The sequence below is a fragment of the Rhinichthys klamathensis genome, unplaced genomic scaffold (genome assembly GCF_029890125.1).
Source record: "Rhinichthys klamathensis goyatoka isolate OS25496 unplaced genomic scaffold, OSU_Roscu_1.1 h1tg000277l_1, whole genome shotgun sequence".
In the NCBI taxonomy this organism is placed as follows: domain Eukaryota; kingdom Metazoa; phylum Chordata; class Actinopteri; order Cypriniformes; family Leuciscidae; genus Rhinichthys; species Rhinichthys klamathensis.
The window spans coordinates 677,501-698,998 of record NW_026606796.1 but is presented as its reverse complement, the minus strand read 5'-3'; the positions used below and the strand labels follow the sequence as shown (position 1 = coordinate 698,998).

At 40.3% G+C, this 21,498-nt stretch overlaps 2 protein-coding genes across 29 annotated transcripts in view; both read left to right on the top strand.

Moving 5' to 3' along the window:
• Positions 1–21,498, top strand: part of entpd1 (ectonucleoside triphosphate diphosphohydrolase 1) — a 266,701-nt gene that overhangs the window by 98,145 nt on the left and 147,058 nt on the right. The window lies entirely within an intron of this gene.
• tcf7l2 (transcription factor 7 like 2) overlaps positions 1–21,498 on the top strand; it is an 85,798-nt gene that overhangs the window by 36,583 nt on the left and 27,717 nt on the right. For 18 of the 28 annotated variants that reach the window (XR_008809287.1, XR_008809286.1, XM_056268785.1 and 15 more), the window contains exon 5: positions 738–797. The exons of the other annotated variants lie outside the window; for them this stretch is intronic. Coding sequence is in view for 16 of the 18 variants with exons in the window: in XM_056268785.1 (XP_056124760.1) it covers positions 738–797 (60 nt within the window). In the remaining 2 variants the exon portion in view is untranslated. The remainder of the gene's footprint in view (positions 1–737; positions 798–21,498) is intronic. 28 annotated transcript variants of the gene reach the window in all.

The following is a 21,498-nucleotide window of genomic DNA, read 5'->3' as shown; positions in this document are numbered from 1 at the left end:
AATGAATCCTGCAAGGTGATTTACTAAGGTTTGCCCTTGTCACTTTGATGGCCATTATTTACCACCCCAAAAAAAGCATGTCTTAAACCAGACGCAAATTTGCGCTGCTCTTGGTAGATTGCGTTGTCATTATGGAAATGATCCGCCTGCGTCTGTGTTTTTTAATTTACTCGTCGTCAGTAGATCACGGTCAGATCTTTCCACTCCCATCTGCGCTTTTTTGGGGTTTGCACTCTTACGCTATAAAACAGCAACATTGACCAATATATTTTTCCTCTGTGAAGTATATATACCATTGCTTGTCTCGCTTTTCCTTGAATGACATTGCGGAACAGGAATATGGTGAACAAAGCCTCAATGTGCCTTAAGCCCCCTCAATCAGTACTTTTTTTTTCTTTTTTTTTATGGGGGGGGGGGGTCGGTCAGTTGATGTAGACACACTGCCAACATGCTAACAATATCACAACCTCAAATCCCAGTAAACAAACATGCACTCGCGTATTCTGCGTGTGTTGTATGTTGTATGCGAGATATGTTTGGGCTTGTACCTGGCAGCGCCTGACACCGCAAGTCAGAGGGGAAACAGACAGGGAAGGAGAGGGGTGGCACATAGCTAGACTTTTTTTTTTTTTTTTTGTGGTTTTAAAAGTCATGCCTTTTGCCTTCATGCCCTGGATGAGTGATGAGTGTACCATGTTCTCAATTTGTGACACGGGACGTGCGTCTTTGCCTTTCAGGGGCCCTTCTGCTGGGAATTCCCCGGACAGACTGATCTGAGTGTTCACCAATTACAGTTGGTGAGAATCCTGAATTCCAAGTTTCTTGCATCTGGCTTATTGATTGTTTAAATGAATTACCTGCTGGAAAATGCAGCTTCAGTTGGTAACTGATTTTCTAGCTGGCCTAAACTGGTTATTTCCTGGTCCATGCTGGTCATTATCTAGTCTGAGCTGGTAGACCATCATTGACCCACGACAAACCAGCTGAAGGTGGTCGAGCTGGTTTTTGGAACATCGTGGGCTGGTAACTAGCTAATGACCTGCGTGGAGCAGCTTTGACCAGCTAGAAACCAGCAACCATGTTTTCCTGCTTAAGCTGGGTTTTCCAACAGGGTAAGTAAAAAATAAAATTATGAAATGAGAATATCAAAATCATTACAATTGGAGATTTCAATAACTATTTTGTTTTTGATAACAGTGTAATATTCTGCTGTATTTGATATTGTTTGTTGCTGTGTTCTTGCTCTTTTTTTCTATAAAATGGGGTTGAATCTGCTTTGCATTTGTACATACATACATACACACACACACACAAACACACATCCTCATGAGCAGACTTGGCTCAGTTTGTGTGGTAATTGTAAACTGTTGCTGTCCATTGACATGATGATTTTTGTCTCTAGCAGGGTCCCTGTTACGATATACAGTATTTGCGTCTAACAGGAAAGCATCAGCGCCACTCCAGCAGTGTAAAATTCAGCATTTCTGGATTCCTGGCAGCCCGAAATGCCTCTTGAGCTTCATCTTTGTCTGCTTGCAGGCCCCGTCTCAGCCTTAATTATTTTCCTGCATCTTCCGGAATGGTGGCGATTATTTCTCTCTGATTTCTTTTCCTTTTCTCTGAAGCAGCTGGCATGAAGAGGATGCTTTTCATTTGTAGCATCTGGGGTTGAACGTTTGCCAGCGAGAAGTTAGGAGGTGGAGTGGTTTGTGTTCTTGCGTGCACACGCTCACCCATGAGTGTGTAAATGTGTGCATGACTCAGTTTGCGTGGGTCAAGGTTAAGGATGTTTGGATGAGACGAGACCTTCTAATTGTCTTTTTGTCCGTCGACATGAGGCGCAGAGAGAAAGTCTGGCACCGCTCTTCAGTTTTGATGTGGCGCGGAGTGACGCAACATGGGGCCACTGCCGCTGAGTGTCTCAATTGCGCCTCGGCCCTCCTTGACGGACACAAACAGTGCGTGGAATTTGAAAGGGGGGGGCACGATGGGTAGCCTTGGTCTGCCAAATCTCAACAGCGGTGAGAGCTTGTTTAGCTCATCGCCTTGTGTTTAGGTCTATGAAGAAAGCTGTGGCATTGTGGGATATGCTTGTCTTATTTTTGTCTGCCCCTCAGGGTCATGTAGGTCACGTCGAGATGGTAACCCTCATTCTGTGAAATGTCTTGTGAGATTTAAATTGGAATCCAGCAGCAAAAGCAAATATCACAAGAGTTTAACAGAACAAGGTTTACATCTAGAGAGAACTGTCACTCTTATACTTAGTATTTAGGATGAAATTAGTGCAATTCTTGAAAAATTCTTAAATTCTCATGTTTTTATACTTTTATTAAAGGGTTAGTTCTTCCAAAAATTGTCATCACTTACTCACTCTCATTGTGTTCCAAACCCATCAGACTTTTGTTCATCATCAAAACACAAATGAAGATATTTTAATGAGACAGTTGATGGACCCCATTGACTTCCATAGTAGGAAAAAAAATACTATGGAAGTCAGTGGGGTCCATCAACTGTTTGGTTCAACATTCTTCAAAATATCTTCTTTTGTGTTCAGCAAATGAAATAAATGCATACAGGTTTAAATAACTTGAGTGTGAGTAAATTATGACAGAATTTTCATTTTTAAGTGAACTAATTCCTTTAAGAAGTTGTGGCAGTTTATGAAGAAAAAAATTAAACAATGAATCTTCTTATGTTTTATTATCTGACACTAATTGCAAGGCCAGAAACTTTTTTGTGTTCATAAAGAGTTTCTGTCAGAACTTGTTAGACAGGGTTCACCAGGAGTTCCTTGAGTAGTGTATCTCTGTTTCAAATGTGTTTGTGAAAGACAGACAGATAGAATGCCTGTCCATATGTCACCCTAATGCCTCCATGTATGTGTTTGTGTGTGTTGTTTCAGCTAACTGACTAGCAAATGTGTTGGTTCCATGTTCTCAGTTAAATCGGGGTTCGTTTTTCAAGCTTACCGTAGTTGCACATGATTTCACACAAACCACAGCATGTTGCCATGTTAGCACTCTGAGTTTACGTAGAGCACTCCTCATGGTCCGTCTAAAATAGAGAGTGCAGAAGGGATTGTGGGCGGGGAGGGTGTCCAACAAGAACTGCAAGAATGTTTGAGATTTTTGTCGGGGCCAAAACTTCCACAAGGACTTCCTGTGGGCTTCCAGTGGAGCCAGACAGCATCGTGCTCCTCCTTCCCAAACTCCTGAGAATCTAAACTTTAATAGTGCCATTAACACTTCCCCTTTACACTGAACTTCACTACAACTTTCTATAACACCTCCCCCACCCCACACACACGCATTATATTCGTGCACGGCATTGAGTAAGACGGAGTTAGCTAGGACTCGTACTGTATTAGCACTTGAGGCTGTTTCACAGGGAAACTTGTTTTGACAGAACTCCAGGTGTCTCATTGTTGGGCGTGCTATGGTTCAACAGATTTACCAATTAGTGTCGGGATATGGGCAGACGAGGGGAGGGGGGCAGCTTTTAGATGGTGGTTTGGAAGACGTGAATGTGGGGGACTGCGGGCAAGAGAGAGAGAGTGTGATGGAATGACATGGGGCCTCGTGGGCTGCCGAAGGGGTCATATGGTCAGAGAGGGACGCTTGGTAAGTTGATATGTGACCTCCTTTCACAGGCCTGTTATAGAGTAGCTTGGGAAAGTAGCTCAGAATTGAGAATAAGAGATAGGGGAGGAGGAGGGGGAAGAGATAAAGACGATGCAAACTTTTTAAAGGATAAAATGCATGTTATTTTTAAGGAAAAAAGTCATTTTTAAGAAAACATTTTGACCCCTGACCTCCGACAACCTGTTTTATATGAACAACTTTCAACTGTTCAATTCCTATTGGATAAAAGCTATTAGTTTATCATATGTGACCCTGGACCACAAAACCATTCACATTTGTCAATTTTTTAAAACTGAGATTTATACATCACATGAAAGCTTGAATAAATAAGCTTTCCATTGATGTATGGTTTGTTAGATAGGACAATATTTGAAAATCTGGAATCTGAGGGTGCAAAAAAAATCGAGGGTACGATTTTTTTATGTATGTGTGTATATATATTAGGGTTGCTCTGATCGATCGGCTTGCTGATAATCGGCCGATAATCATATTCTATGGCTTGATCGCTAGCCACTAAATTCATGACGCGGCGTTTTACAATATCATTTGAAAGTTCAACTAATGGAAACTGGATCTTGGCATGGTGGGTAGAGATGATGTTTACCACCAATCGGACAATGTTTTGGAGTTGGATCGCTTTTGGATTGAATCGATTGCTCAGATTGACAGGTCTTGATTTACAGAGAGCCATAAAATAGGAGTGCACAGAAGAAACAGCGCTGGAAGATCATTACTCATTAACCAGGATCTTATTACTTGCTACTTATTCTTTGTATTAATTATAAATATTTGTATACTTTGTGGCGTTTAACATTTAAGTAGTTATTGTGTTCAGTAAAACACTGGAGGCTACCATGGTTCCAAATGCCATAACTTTATTTTTGCTTCGAGATATCAACATGAAATTTGGCCCAGATGCAGTTGACATAATTGTGAACAAGGCCAAACTTTGTTTTAATGAATTTATGACCTGTCATATATACTTTCTAATAGTCATAATGTGAAGCATGAATAATAACAATATAAATCAATAAATTGTTTTCTCAGCAGTGTTGTAACATAAGAACCTCCTTTTACTTAAATTACTTAAAATACAGAATAATAAATGTGCTTACTAAATCATTATTCTGTTTACTTTTTAAAGCATTACTCTTAGACATAATCCCAGTTTTACCAAAAGCATACTTGTAGACATATCTTTACATTTTGAGGCCTATTGGTCTCAATTCTGTCCATTTCTTTTTTTATAATTACTGTTGTTTTTACCAATTAACTCTCTTTATTTTCATTTAAGCATGCCTGTTGTGCTTCCAGGAAGTTTTAGGTGAACTTCTGAGAGGAAGTTGAAATGATTTAGACTCCGTCCCTCGGGGTGGCCTGTAGAATGAGGAGCTTTTTTTGGATGCAGCCTGGTTGTTTTAGTAAGCTTCTCGCTCACCACACTCCCTGATATATCCATGGCATCATTTAATTGAAATTAATAGTATCTTCCGTCAAATGTGCGGTTACAAAAATTCATGTTCGGTAATTCCATTGTGTGGAATTTGGCCCCCTGAGCGTGTGAAGGTAGTGGCGGTCGGGGTCTATTGAAATCACCTAAAGTCCTGCACGTTCCTTCACTAATCCTTTGTTTAGGTTGGACGAAATCACTTCAGATGCAAACGCTGACTGCTTTATGGCCAGACTGTTTTGGCTTCACGATGTGGTGAGATTCAGAAGTTCTGTGTGTGTGTGCTGTGTCGAAGTGAGTGAGAAAGGAGAAAGAGGCAAATAATTGGGGAGGGGTGAAACTGACATTCCCAAAGAAAAATTTATTGTTATGGCTGAATGTGCAGTGACAGTTAAAGTTTAACACCTTCCCTCTTTTGGTGGTTCTGTGTGTGTATGTGTGCGTTGGCCCCTAAAACGCCCTTCTAGGGAGCACTTAAGCTGGCCGAAATCACATGTACTTCCATAGCGAGAGCAACAGGGTGTTTTTTTCTTTTTGGAAGTCAGTCAGTATCTTGATTTTGGAGTTGTTTTTGCATTGTCCTCTCATTTTCTCTCTCTCTCTTCAGATTGTTTTCAGATGTGCTTCAGCTCGCCTTTTGTGAAACAAACTTCCAATTTATTTGATTTCGCTCCTCTCAGCAGTTTCTTTGCAAACATCTTTTTACTGTTTATTTGCGTCTTTGTTTTTTTGATGTTTCTCTACAGTAAGTGCATTCAGAGCCAAGTTTTCTGTCTCCATTATGGCTTTAAAAAGAGAAAGATGACACGGGACTGTTTTTCACAGTCAAAAAATCTCTTTGTTTTTATTGTTTCTTTTTAGTTCAGCCTTTTTTTTGAATGATTCAGTGAGTTAAAGTGGTCTTGTTCTGGCACGCTGTTGCAGGTGTGCACATGCTCTCTTTATCATTTATTTAGCTTAGTTTCAGATATGAGAGGAATGTCTACCTCTGCTCGTCTGCACGGCTCTGTGGTAAAAGCAGATGTGTTGTATTTAGGCTTAATTTATGACAGGCAGCTAACAGGGCAGCCCTGACAAGTCCAGGAGAATCTGTCACTACTCGGACCACAAGATACTAGACTAAGAGGAGGCTGGAGGGGTGGGGGGAAAAAACAAATAAGAGGGATGGACCGGGAAAAAGTTACTACTTTGTTTGCCTATGGAAAGCAAATTTTTAAACATTTATATTAAAGCTGAGGTTGAGCACTTAGCACACATGCTCTGGGCTCCTTGAGCCTTGGTGATCATGTGGGAGATGAAGGTTCCAATCTGCCCTTTGTTGTGTCCCAATGGAGTTAATTTATTTTACCTTTAATTTATTCTTTATTTTATTTGACTTTTTATGTATTTAATTTATAATTGTAATTTAAGTTTAATACAAAATATTTTATTGTATTATTTTGACAATTTTGGCGATTGTCATACCATCCAGCCCTACTACGCCCAACAGTTTCCTGTCTCCTTAATAATGGCAAGCACTAGTTAAACATTATGTGTGTTTTTATTTGTTTATCAGTGTTGTGAACTATCTTGAGTTCAGTAAAAAATAATGAATAAATAAAATGGTGGGTCATGATTGAAGTGAGACAGACATGGCGTCTGCGGACAGCAGACAGGAGACGAGGCTTTATTGGGAGGCTCATTAAGGACAGTGCAGCGACGTGGAGAAAGAAGCGAGCGCTTCACTGGCCTGTATCCCTTTGAACACCGGCCTACTCTTATCTATGACATGCTCCGTTCCTCCATAACAAGACATTTTTCTTCACACAACGCATTTTTTCCCTTTCTCGTCTACCTCTGATGCGAACAGAGAAAAAGCTGAGATGTCACTACTATCCCTAAGATACAGAGGCTGCTCCTCGTGTGCCTTTTTATCCCATTTTTCCAAGCACCTGTTGGAAAGCTCGGAGACTTTCAGTCATCTCCATTTTATTTCCCCCTATTGTAAACGTAAACATTAATTGGAACTTTTTTTAACGCTGTCTCCACCTTGTGTTGAGATGCCACATAAGATGTGTTACGGCAGCACAGCTGTTTTCTAAGTGTTTTTTCGAGGAGCATTCCTTATTATAGTGTCAGACAGACGGATGAAAGCTCTGAGTGGGTTTTCATGAGCTCCGTAGTTTGCACGTTATTGAAAAGACCACTGCCTCACCATGAACCACTCTTTGGCAATAGCACTGCGATACTATATTATTTATGACATGCACATGCATGATGCCAAGAAATGATCCCTCTGGTAATTAAGACCAGTTTACGCTATATAAAACTGATGTATTTTTATGCAGCGGTTATGAACTGATCTTGCAGAAGCACCATAAACAGTTTGTATTCAAGCATTGAAATACATGTTTTCTGTCAGCCATGGTATGGTTTGTGTCCAGAAGGAAGCAAACCGATACCACATGGCTAATGTAATGTTAGTGGACGCCTCTCATCCAGATCAGCTGTAGGAAACTCTTGTCTTCTTATATATAAGAAAAGCAAATAGTGCGGCACTGGTCCAGGAAGTGGAATTATGTTCCACCTTAGGTGGCTGTACGTCTGGAGGCCCACCGCAAACTAAAACATTAGATCATTTTAACATCGAAGCTTGTTCAAAATATTATGGCTGTGCTATAATTTTATAACTAGTTGTCTGTGTGTCTAATTACCCTATTAAATCCAGCCTGCCGCTGGGTGTTCCTTTATAAACGTTTGGTTCTTCTGGTTCCTCAGCTACTATTAGCTTGTACGCCTTTTGGAAGACTTCCAGTATGCTAATTTGAGCTCAGGATGTGCAGCCACGTTGGCTGTCTGTCTGCCCGCTGCTTTCTCCTTTAATTGTTATATCTTCTCACCATTAATATGAGCAAAAAGAGAGGCTTCTACCATGCGTGGCACATCAAAGACTACCACCCTCAGATCAGATCAGGACTTAGTTGGCCGTCTCTTTGGAGCACAGGCTCTGGAGATGTGTGCCGATTCCCGGCTGGAATGGGTTTGATGGTCTAATTGTAGCCACCGGTGAACACAGCTGCATATCACAGAGAGCCTGGATCCAGTGTAATATGCCTCATAGAGCATCTTCAGATGGAGCAGAACAAACCTACAGTAGGTGTTCAAGTTCCTTCTGCGCTATACCTGTCCATTTATCACAGGGTCAGCGCCATATATTATTGACAGTGCAGAGCAGACTGAATACATCCCACACATCACAGGGGTAAACTGCCATCTTCCTCTTCTCTCTGCTTCTGTCTTCTGCCCTTTTCCATCAACCTGTCATTCTCTTTTCTACCCTGCGTTTCTCTCACTCCACAACCACTACATACTCACCACCTCCTGACAGGAATTCCACTTATTGATTCGGGTGTCTTCGATTCTATTGTTTATTAGGCCTAATTCTTTTAATGAAGCACCAAATAGTTAGAGCTGCATACCGGTACCGTATTGATTATTAGCAGATATTCAAGAATTTAAATGCATCTCTATTGGTCGATATTGCATTATGAATATTTAATCATGCATGCGTATTTCCCCTATTCTTTTACATTTAGATTATCTTTATCATCATCTAACTCTCACTTTGAATCTAGTTCAAATCGAAAAAATATTGTTTTTAAACACTTGATAAAAGCAATGCCTAAACTTGGTAGCATTTTTAACTATTCATTTGAGATTTTAGTGTTTTATTTTCAGTCCATTTGAATAAAATAATATATACTTTTAGCATCAGCCATTAATGTAGTGCAGTGTTTTTGTATATCGTTCTGTCCGCATCAATAAAAAAAAATACAGGATTTATTTCAAGAACTGTTAAAGGAAAGTCATTCAGTTGTTGTTTTTTTTTAAATGGAAAGGAATAAAAAAAAAATGGTATTTTCTAAAAAATTTAATTCCCAACACGCTCTTCCCCGTAGTTTCTGATTAGCTCCTTATGTGACTGTGACTGCAGTTGTCTGCAGTTAACCACAGTGCGGTAGCCAAACATATTCTCTTTGTGTCCGGCAGGGAGACGTATGAATGGGCAGCTCTGAATTTCTTCATGATCACCCCTCAGCACGTGTTAATGTTGCGCCTCGCTAAAGACCACGCTGACCACACCAGGTCAGAGTCCTTGCCACGGGGCTTCGGCCAGAACAAAGGAATCCACACCGACACTTTCCGTCTAGCACTGCTGCTTCCATGCTGACTACCAACACAGCTATTCTAGTGGTGATCAAAAAAAGATCTCCTCAGCTTTGAACTCCTTCCCTTTTTTTCCGGCTGCGCATCAAAAAGAAATCAATAGACGAAACTTTGGAGCGCATGTATCAGTTTTTCTGTTTCTTTCTTCCCCTCCGCCTTCATCGTTTGTACATTCCGCCACTAGAGTAAAAGCCAGTTAAAAGAGGACTGGCGGTAAAGATGACACTGTGGCGGATGCGGTCCGCACTGGGAAAGGCCTCGACTGGGAGAAATCAATTCGGTGGGGTGGGGGAGTGGGGTTGCTCACACTGAAGAGGGTGATGCAGATTCTGTTTTTAGACTGAAATGATAGATAGGTTCCTGGTACCTAGAGACAACACAATACGTTTGAGGGTGTACAGAAAATATGAAGCGCTTTGGTGAGGCGTAGTTGTGCTGTTAAGATTTGTTTTATCCAGCTGTGAGGAAGTACATGTAGCTGTCTCTCTGAGCTTTTTGTGCTGCTGAACTGAAAGCGCTTCTCGTGGCATGTTGAAGGTCTCCGATGGGTTGGAGTTAGGGTCAGGTCAGGGATCCTCTGTAAGGATGGCTGTGTTAAAGAAGCCAGAGAAAGTTAGATGCAGACTTTGTGTTGTAATAAAGTTGTTTGGAATATAGCATAAAGCACAATCTAAAATTACAGACAGGATATATGTGCTACCGATCAAAATGTTTTTTTTTGGAAATAAATTAAATTCTTTTACTCACCAAGGATGCATGAAACAGATCAAAAGTGACAGTAAAGACGTTTATAATGTTACATTTATAATGTCTCTTTCAAATGAATTCTGTTAAGTATCCTGGAAAAAAAAATCACGTTAAAAAAAAAAAAAACCAGAACAGTTGTTTTATCATCAACATTGATAAAAATAAGAATGTTTCTTGAGCTCCAAATTAGCATATTCGAATGTGAAATTCCAGCCCATAATCTGTTCACAAAAGACTTTCATCAAAATGTTCAAACTGCTCCTTTCCATACAATGAAAGTTGTACAAGATACTTTTGTTTCTTTTGCTGTCCTTTTAGGAGCTGTAGTCACCATACCTTTCTTGTGAGGAAAAGAGCAGTCTAAACATTTTTCTAGATAAATCCTTTAGTTTTCTATGAAGAAAATGTGAGGGTGAGTAGATGACAGCTTTCATTTTTGGGTGAGCGATCCCTTTAACATCTAACAAATTTATCCGCTGAGAGAGAATTAGTTATTTTCGTAACACACAGTCTGTCATTACATTAGAGAATCACACTAGACAGAATGAGGAATGTCTGAAGGTCAGTGTGTCAGTGTAACTGTGTGTGCTTGTCTGTTTGTGCGAGCGTGTGTGTATACGCCAGAGAGTGTGATGCCGTCGCGCTGCAAAATGGAAAAGATGTCTTTAGCGAGCATTCTCACTTTTCACTTTTATTGTTGTGCTTCCTGTTTTGAAAGCCATTAAGGAGACGGTTTCCTTACAGAAAGGGAGAAAAAAGACTCCCGTCTTTTTGAAACGTGTCCAAGCGCAGTGCGGAGAAGAGGATGATAGCGATCAGCTAACAGCCCAATAACAGGAACACAAAGAGGAAAATGCTTCGCTCTCTCACCGCTCCCTGCGAACGACAGATTGATACAGGGCTGGTTTTTGATGCGCTGATGAATGCCGAAGGATGTGCTTGTTATTTGTTCCGTCACAGCTGTAGCTCACTTGTCATGCGCCCAAGTATCCCTAGCGCAAGGTCACGTGACCAAAACCCCAGAATGCTTTGTGACATCTGCCCCTGCCATTTTCATGAAAAGGCCGGCTATTGGTATTTTGGGTGTTTCCTTCGTTTTTTTTTTTTTTTTTTGCTCGCTCTTTATCAGCAAAGTTGAATTAGGGTTGAGCTGTCTTTCATAAAGGATCTCGGTCATGATATTGATCAGATTTACGTATTCAGCGCTAAAAGGGTCTTGTGCCCTGCGGTATCTAGCCGGAGGGAGAGTTCAGAGTACTTATCTCGCATCGCTCAAGTAAAGCCCTGCGTGCGGTGACCTCTAACTTTTCCATTCGCTTTCCTTTCATTTGTACCGTCCCTTTGTATGGGGATCGCAGGCTTACCCTGGTGACATCGCCGGGGTGTGTGAGGTCATCTGACCATTTGACCTGTCCCCGATTTCAGATGCTCGGGGTATGAAGAAGGCCTCTCACAAAAAAAATGATAGGCAGTCATAGTATCTCAATAATATCTCAATTAGTATCTTAAATTTTGAAATGAAAATTCCCATTTCAGTGGTTGGAATATGACATTATATCAATATCTAGGTCACAATAATATATAATAATTGTATGATTTTTTTTTTTTAGCTATTCAAAACTTGCTGTGTTTCATGTACTCATTCATCTGATGTTCTTTTCCTTTCTGATAATTCTGTATGCTATTCATCTCTCATTTGTCATTCATTAGGTTATTGTGCAATATGTAGCAATCTCTTTCTATTACCTTTATTGAACTTGCAGAATAAGTCATAATGTATTCCTTTTATTGAGTCTGAATTGGTTTGATTAAGCAGTGCTGAACTCGACTTCTGTGCGTGTGTGCGCTTCGCTCACTGGCCCCGCAGCCTGGCCAGCTTGTAGCTCTTAATAAAAACCACAGACTGTAATTGGACTTAATTGCACCCTTCGGGCGTCATAAGCTCAAGTGTTACTAAACAAACTGCAGGGTCTGGAGGCCGGCACGCTGCATTTGCCACGGCGTTCCACCATCTTGCCGTGTGGATAATGTGTAGCATGAGCCCAGTGAGTGTTTGTTTGTGGCGCTCAATGAGTTTGGACTTGCCGTGTGCCACTGCTACTGGAGGACGAGGATTATATTCTTCCTTTGCTGTCAGCCAGCAGAACAAGAGCGCACAGGTCTAAAAATGATTCACACATTCACTTTCACATGTACTCACTCTGCTGGTGTGTCAACCATAGAGAAATCACCCACCGGTGAACCCGTTTCAGCCCTCTGCGGTTAAATCTCGCCTGCCAGGAACATTTAAGGAGGGTGTTGATGATGTTTGCCATGCCAGGTGATGAAATACTTGTTGGTCTTAAGACTAAAGGCCCTAGCAGTGTTGGGGAAGCTAGTTACACTTTAGTTAAACTATTCTTGAGTCTTGAAAAAGTAGCTAGCGGCGCTACAGGTTACCTACTTTTGAAGTTGCTTATTAAATTATATTATTTTCATATGATTTATACATATAAAAAGTATGTATATAATATTTTGTTATACATATAATTGTATATAATTATATTATGCATTATACATAAAATAATGTTCTATTCTATATTTTTTATATTTATTTATAATATAATAATGTAAATATATGTATTGCTTTGTTTGTGTGTGTGTATATATATATTATTTGTAATATATTAGACAAAAAGATACTAATGAGCAACAGCATTTAACTAAATATTTCACTTTTAAAAACAAGACCTAAAATGCTGCACAAGGACTTGAGCATGTCAATGCTATATATATATATATATATATATATTAGTAATTGACCTATTCAGATGATCCATTTGTACAAACTGATTATCTCAATTTAATCAGGTCTATTTAGTTTTTGATCTACCACTAATGGTTGGCAAAATTAGCTTGTTACTGGAAAAGCTATATTATTTTGAAAACCTGTAAGCTTCTGTTACAAATTCAAATATCTGGTTAGTAGCGTCACTTCTTTCAGTTAGTCTTTTAGTTAGTACCTTTTCAACACAGGTCCCTAGTTTTCTTAGTTAGTGACATGAGTGTATATGAGTGTTAGAGTCTGTCTGCAAGTGAACCCAACCCAGTAGTTGTGTTTGTTTGTATCTGTGAGTGTTACTGTGTGTTTGCGTACAGATGCTCTCCTCCTGGCCATGCGTGAGGTGCGGCAGGCCTTTCTCATGGGGGGCTTTCTGGGGTCACTGCACACAATCGATTGAGGGATCCAGACCAAATTCAATCATTGAAATGGCAAGGCCAGCCGTGTTTCAGAAGCACCGCTGACCCCAGAACCGGGAGCCAGAGGAGAGTGGGATAATCACTGTGAGAGTGCCATGTTCCTTTAGCTGTTCGATCGGCCGTGCCACGCGGCTATCGCACCCTGCCGACAACGTGCCGCCACAGTGTTTTCACCGTCTGTTATCAAGATTTCCCAGATTTACATGTGGACAAAGACTCCATCTGCCTGCACGAAATGCATATGCATTTCTCTGAAATGGAGATAATTAGAAGACGTCTTTGAGGTTGAGAATATGGTGGGCATTGTTAAAGAGATATTTTACCCCCAAATTTACTCTCCCTCATGCTGTTACCAGATATTTTTTAAAGTGTTTCAACTGTTTTGGTCCATACAATGAAAGTCGGGGGATCCAAACAACATTGACAAAAAAAAAAAAACTTTTCAAAATATCTTTTTGTTTTCGCAGAAGAAAGCAAATCTTACAGGTTTGGGAAAAAATGAGGATGAGTAAATTATTTAGTTTTTGGTTGACCTATCCCTGTTGCACTACACTGGCTCACCCAGTGGTGTGCATTTTGGGGCAAGAGTACCTTTTTGTCCAGCCAATGGCAGACAGATTCAGGAAATCTGTTGCATTTTGAATGCAACTTCATTCGGTGACACTATTTGTGTAATCTCAAATGCTGTTGGCAAACACAAACCATAAAGTTTGCAAGGCTCTCATTTAAGGAGGCCTCGTACAGCAGCACTGGAGCCCGCGCCTCCCCTGTGGAGGGAAAAAACAGAACACATAATTAAGATATATAGCCCGGCTGGGTCAGAATATAGCCATAGACTTAAAATATAGTGAAGCAGACAAGTCTCCGTTAATCAGTGGTTTGTGGTTACTGTTTGAAAGCGACGTATATGAGACTGCTCAGAGTTTGTGTGAGGGGGTGTCTTCTTGTTTTAAACAGTCTGCGCAGCTATAAAAAGGTTTGGAGGAGAGTGCTGGCATGTGTGTGTGAGGAGTCCACTGTGAGACAGGCACTGTGTGTGTTTATGACTGGGCACACAGCTCTATTTGCGTCTGCTTGTGTATGTGCTCTCCCAGGTTGCTCTACGGTCAGTGACCCGTAACTCTCCCTCTGTTCCGCCTCCTAGTCCAGACTCCTGCTGTAATGTATGATTTGGGCAGGTGTGTGTGTGTGCGTGATAGCATCCTCCAGTGGCTCAGGAATTATCACATTTTCTTCTGCACACTCAACTCAGTGTTTTGTCACCCACTAATGATGACTATCCATCAATCAGAGGGGCGGAGCTGAGGAAATGAAGATGGATTGAATTAGTTTTTAGTGAAACGGTTGGCTATTGAGCAGCCCCGTAATTACTCTGTCAGGAGAATTGAACCGTATCAGCGAGAGGCTAACCTTAACACTTTCACCCTACTGTTAATTACGGGACTCTTATACGGGCAGATTCACCTCATGTCTCTCCTAATAACAAGTGAATAATACTGATGGCGTAACAAGAATTTGATGAGTCCTGGTGCAATGTTTTTTTAAATTATGCACCTTTCCTCTTCCAAAGAAATCCTCAGAATATTATTATTATTAATGTTGAGGAATTAAAGTAATAATTCAGGGGAAGGGTCCATAATAATATGCACACACTACATAACTGCACAAATAGTAATAATAGTAATAATAATAATAATAATAATAATTATCATTATTATTATTATGGACCCTTCTACTGACTAATTACTAATTCCTCAGCATTAATAATAATAATAGGCTAAGAATTTAAAGACAATTTTGTTTATAGTGTGGAAGGATTATGATTTGGTAGGATAATCATTATCATTAATATTGTTGTTATTGTTATTATTATTATTATTATGTTTTTAATTAGGCTATAATAATGGTGATGAATGAAATCAAGTTTTTGTAGAAGGCCTATATACTTTTTTTTTGACAGATTTATAAGCATTGATAGGTTGTTCATGCCAAATTCCCCAAAAAAAGTCTTACATTTTGTTTTTCCCGATCATCTTTTTAATCATTATTGAGTAGTGTGCTATAGAGCATTTCATCAGTGTAACATTTTGCCAATTACAATTAATAGCTACTTTAATAACTGTTAATAAGATGTCATATTTAGCTGTTAAATCTTCATCTTCATTGCATCGTTGCCCCACTGAATTTGTGCAGTTATGTAGTGTGTGTTGACAAAGAGAAATTTCCAACGGTGGAAGGGGAGAATTTGACTAGAAATGTGTCATTTTGGCTTTTATTCCCTTTACACATAACAAATAACAGTGTGTAGTAGCGTCATAGTGCCACAGCGGCCGAGAGAATGCTCTCATGCTAATCGTTCATGCTGCACTCTTCAGATTAATTGTCCTTGATGAACAAATGCTTATTCAAAAGGAAGGAGGAAAAAAAAATGTGAGAGGTCCCAATCCAAGCGTACTGCTGCAGACTCTGTATACTGTGGGAAATGAAAATTGGGCTGAAGTGTTTTTAATTAAATAAGTCAGAGAAACTCTAGGAAATGGCTTAATTTCATATTGAGACACATGACTTGGGGATCTTAGCGAACCAATTAACCTCAGCGCAGCTCATTAAAAAGCTGCTTTCATGGCCAGGAGCTGGAGACTTATCTACCAACATAGGACATGAAAGCAAATTTGTAAATCCCAAACTCTAAAAGTAATTGGAAAGGTAGATGCAAAGGGTAGTACTAAAGTGACATGGCTGTGCTAAAATTAACTAAAAAATTAGTTATTAGAAAAGTAATGGTAGAAGGAAGCAGACCTGTTTTTTTAAGGTTAAATTAGCCAAGGGATGAGTAAAAACTAAATGAGAATAGGATGCCTGGACAGGATGTTATTTAAAGCGCACATCTTGTGCTGTGGCTAAATGTTTCGTTCTCAGGGAACGGAGGATTGTGCTAATACTAATTTGTGGCACGCCCCTGTGAAGTCACTTAGCAGTTATGGGAAAAATGCTTTCTGTGCTTCGTTCTCATGGCAATAATCTGTAAAATGTGTGTATTTTTTGTTATGTTAAATATGTTCTTAGACCGCGTCGTACAGCTCACATTATGTTGGTTTAGCTGAACTAGTTGGTTAGCGGAATTAGACCAGGGGTCACTGCCCTCACGGACCCACTGAAACCTCATTGGGACTGCAGTGAAAGGGTGTTCCTTGGATCCTCAACCCCCATTTTGTTTAGTTTTTTTTACCTCATTGAAAGTCCATTAGTGTCAGACTGGAGGACATTACCATCACCATTTTGATTGTTTAGATGTAGGCTAATAATTTTTAAAGCCCAGGTCGGTAGTCTGACCAAAATCAGACTCTTCTTTAGTACTCATTATTAAAATTAATTATTTAATGGGTTAATGACATTTGAAGATTTTTAATGTAAGGTTTGTTTTTGTGAATGTATGCGTGTGTGTGTGTGTGTGTGTGTGTGTGTGTGTGTGTTTCAGCATGTTGATGGCATAAACGTGTCAAGAAAAACTCTGCATTATGAAAATAATACATTTTCTGTCAGAGTCGAAGGTCAAAATACTCTTTACATTTAGTTTCAGCACTTCCTTTGAAAGATCTTCTCACTGATCCCCTTTGGTGATCAGTCATTTGATAAATGTAAGCTCCTAATACTCTGCTCCGAGGGGCGGACGGGGAGTGCAGACGGGCACGGGACGTGTATAGGTTACATCGCCACAGCTCCACTACGCGTTCGCTAGAAGGCAAATGGCATCCGAAATCTGATTAGGCCCCATTATAAAGAGTGATATTTTCATCCCGGCGATTCTCGGTACTGTGTCAGTACTCTCCACTGTTGTAGTGCCGGGAAGAGCCCAGTCCTTTGACAGATAGTAGATATCCCAACCGTCGCTTGTTTGGACATTGCTGTCTTTCACGACGTGGAAAAAACAGACAGCCGAGAAAATAGGAAGCAGCTAAATAATGTCAAAAGATCAGAAATCAATGGGCCGGAGGAATGTGATCCTACATCTCCTCTCTCATGCACTCCACCAGAGTGTTTTTCCAGGGCCACTGAAGTTGCTTGTATTCACCCCCTTGGAGATGTAACATAAGCACAGGGAAGCGGTGTAGTAATGTTTGGCTATCAGCAAAAATAACCTTTTACTTAAAGGTTACTATCAGAAGTTTATTGAGTTACATGCTTTTTATTTACAGGGAGAAAATAAAAGGATGGAAAGCTCAATTTATTAATGCGCAGGATTGGGTTTCTTTGAATTTTGAGATACAAAAGAATAACAGGAAACTGATCGATAGTATGAGAGAGAGACCAGGAAAGAAAAAAAATATATATATGTATGCATGTTATTTATTGCATTTTGGTAGTAGTTGTATTTTTTTATCAGGAAAACGTTGTTATAGTCATACGTTCTGCATTGTAATCTGTTATAATGAGAGAGCGAGAATGCAGCACCATTACGCTTTTGTGTCGCCCGTCGGGGGCGGGAAACAGACACAGGATTACAACAAGAAAAAAAATCTGGACATTTCTCGGAGATAAATTTAATTTCTTTGCTATTTGGAGGTCTTCTTTGAAAATTGTAATGAACACATTCAGAAACCGGAGAATAGATTTACTCTTAGCTTCAAATAAGTCTCTGTTATCGTACTCTGTCATTCGCTCCTTCCTATTTTCGAGTTGCTAATTGATGTTTTTGATGTCGGCGAGAAAATTGAAGAAAATGTCATGTGTGAACCAGCGCGGAAGTTAATAAGATTGACTTCGTTGACGGAATTCACAATGAGCAAAGGGAAACCGTATAATAGGGCCTCGCTGCATCGCCCATACATTTTCGGATGGGATGAAATCGACACCCGACGAAGCTCGGTGTGGAAAGATAGAACATTTGGGATGCTTTTCTTTTTTTTTTTTTTTTTTTTTTTGTGGTTTGTTTTGTTTATCTCTGTGCACTCAGAGCATCTGACTGGTGTGCATAAGCAGCTGTGTATCCTGCAGGCTCCTGCCTCGAACCAGGCCCAACGATTCGAAGGAGTCTCCCAGGGATACCCTCCCACTCTAGACAATACTTATTCTTAATGCTGTTTTGAGTTTGAAAAGGCACAGGGCTTTAAGAAAGGTTAGATAAAGATATGTCTAAGAGATGCACTGATATCAGTTAGGGTCAATGCATATGCTTGGCCGACGTGGAAAAGAGCTTAAATTCAAATCCCCTTGAATAAAAGGATTGAAGCAGCACCACGGTCGCTCCATCTTTAGCCATTTATCGAACGCTGGCCGAAAGCCGAATGAAATCCATTGTTCGCGACATTTGGGCAATAGTTTCTGCCATTTTTGTTTATCAGCTGAATTTCGTCTGTGCATGAAAAATTACAAAAGTAGTTCCCTGTAATTTCAGTTTTTGTCTTTAGAAAATTGTTTTTCGTCAATTGGCACTATGGCTAGGTGTAATGGGGTTCTGTGTTTTTAATTAGGGTGCGGATTAGCTGAGTTCGGTTCACTGGCTCTGATTATTTTTTCCCCGCCCTTTAGGGGAATGAGCTAAAACCCTAATGCGGCCAGTACCCCCCAGCGGTCCTTTTTTTGAAGACACCGAACAAAAAAAAAAAAAAATCGTAGACTCTGCTAGTGTTCAGCCCTCCAAGGACCCACAGTAAGGGACATTATTCTCGGAATAGCCAATTAATTCCACTGGCAATGATCGGTTAGCGCTTCTCCCGGCCCTCCTCGCCCCCCGCGCTCCACTCGGCATTTGAAATGCTAACACAATGAAATATTTTTCTATTGGTTGGTGTCCCTTGGCTAAGCCACCGCCGCGGGCAGAGAATTTCATCGACTGATGAGACCAGAGGCGGACCCGATAAAAAGGTTACCTGTACGTGACATACACTCAAAATGGCTAGCGCTACCTTGAACTCGAAAGTTCTGTAACTTTTATTTGACTTTTCATCGTTAGCGAGGCAGCACTTCTGCGCCCGTGGAGAGTTGAAATGAAGGACGGCTACTTGTTTGTGTCCACAGAAGCATGAAACATCCTTGCTCATTTTTTGAAAGCGTTTCATCACTTTTTTGTTTTGTACTTAATCTGATTTACGTATTAGCTAGCTATTTTGACATTTAGATAATTAGTGATGTTTAGCTTATTTAGCCTTTTGTTGTGCCATCAACGATGTTGATCATAAAAGAACCTTCCGGACTACCACATAGAAACACATTTTCCACACAGAAACGGTTGCGTTAAAGCTATTGTTGCCGATCGTTCGCCGTATTGCCATAGCCGGGGCTTTGTGTTGCGGTCTGGGTGCTAAGAAAAGAGCAGTAGTGCACCTGTCATATCAACAGCTGAGGGATGGGGAGGGTGTCGAGGAGTAACGGGGAGGAGGTATGGAGTTTTTTCTCAAATTGTTAGTTGAAGTAAAAGTATGGTGTTGGAATCCCCCTCCCCCACGACAGACACAAACACCATAAGGCCCTTTTTTTTTCCTTTTTTTTTTTTCAGTACACACTCTCCCACACACACACACATATATTTTGCTGTCTACAAGGAGTGAGGCAGGTGGCTCCCCATGGCTGCAGCTTCATGACAACATGCCATTAGAAATAGCAGGCCTGTTGATCAATCCAGCCGACATGACAGCTTCGCCGCAAGGCCTGGCTCTTTGAGCACCATCTCTGCGGCAGCTCCCTCTCCTGTTTCTCCTCACTAATTGGTGAAAGTTCTCTTATATATGCTTGTGGCACAGGGCTCTTTTTTCCCTCCTCTTCTTTTTCTCTTTCTCCTTCTTTTGCTCTTGCCTCTCCTTCCACCCATCATCACCCCTTATGTATTTTTTCTTTTTGTCACAATGGAAGTGATAACTTTTAGTTAGATATTGCAAGTGGGTTAAAAATGATATGTGCGCCGTAGGCATTTTTTCGCTCTGAATTTCTTATGGGTTGTTTTTTAAGAGCAAGACGTGCAATAGGGCCATGGTTTGACATTTGTTCATGGCAACAGAACAACAGATTTAAAATGGAAAATAACAGCAAATTTTCAGCATGCAGGCCGATTTGTAATTTATTTTGAATTCAACCGTTTTTTTATTTATCTTTCTTCTCTGAATATATAACAACAGCTAAATTAAATTGAATCTGTTTAAAAAAAAAATACAAATGCATATATTTATTACAGTAAAAAAAAATGCATGCAAGAGCCATCAAACAAACATCAGGATTTTCATTCTGCTCTGTGCAAGCTGTCATGTTACTGAGCCTTGTTTAAACCGACTGTCATCTCCCGCTGAAGTGCTTAACAACCCCTCTTTGATTTCTCCTTTAACTAAATAAATTAGTTTGGAGAAGGAAAGAGAAACACACAGCAAATGTTTAAATATCTCCTATTTGTCATCTGTTTACGTTTTTAATTACACAGACACAGCTTAACGCTAACACTCCGAGCCAAGGCGCGCTCCTCTTGAGATTTGGAGCCAGAGTACAAACACTGTCCTTCCCATGATTAATTTAGTTGTTAATATTTAATATTTATTTTAGGCAAACCCTCTAGGCCAGGAACTTGTGTGCAAACCTGAGTTTTTTTTAACCTCCTATGTTTAGAAAAAAAAGCTCATTGAATTCCATTTAATAAGACTTCTTTATAAAATTGAGGCTGCTGCCTAGAGTGAAATTTAAGTGTGTTATTTTTTTGTCCACGAAACAGGACTTAAAAGGATCTTTTTCCCTATGTTATTTGTCAATGCTGGCTAATCGTTATCAAGTGAAATGGTAATATTAACTGCTATCTCCACCCAGTGGCACGAACATAGTGGTGATCAGCAGAGTGCAAGTAAGATGTGCAGATTTGCCAAAAGGGATCATATTTTATTACACAATAATGATGTTACCGGTGCATTTTTAACATTGTTAATACTCTCCCCTCCCTCAATACAGCACTGTCGCATCTTACTTTAATTTGAATGCCGTGAGATTTACATGTCTCTTTATGTTCTGATTGAGCCGACTGTGGTGTGTATGTTGATCCCTGTTGTAAAGCTCTGTGCATTTTGCTGCAATTTGGCAGGTTAGTATAGGTAGTGGTGGTTGTTCTGGAGGAGACGGGGGTTGAGGATCACACTGGACTAGGGGTCCGCATAAGCGGATCGGCGACGAGTGGAACTGGGGGTTCCTCTGAAGCTCCCTCTCTTGCTTTGATCAAAGCAGGTTGTTTTATGTGGCTTGTGT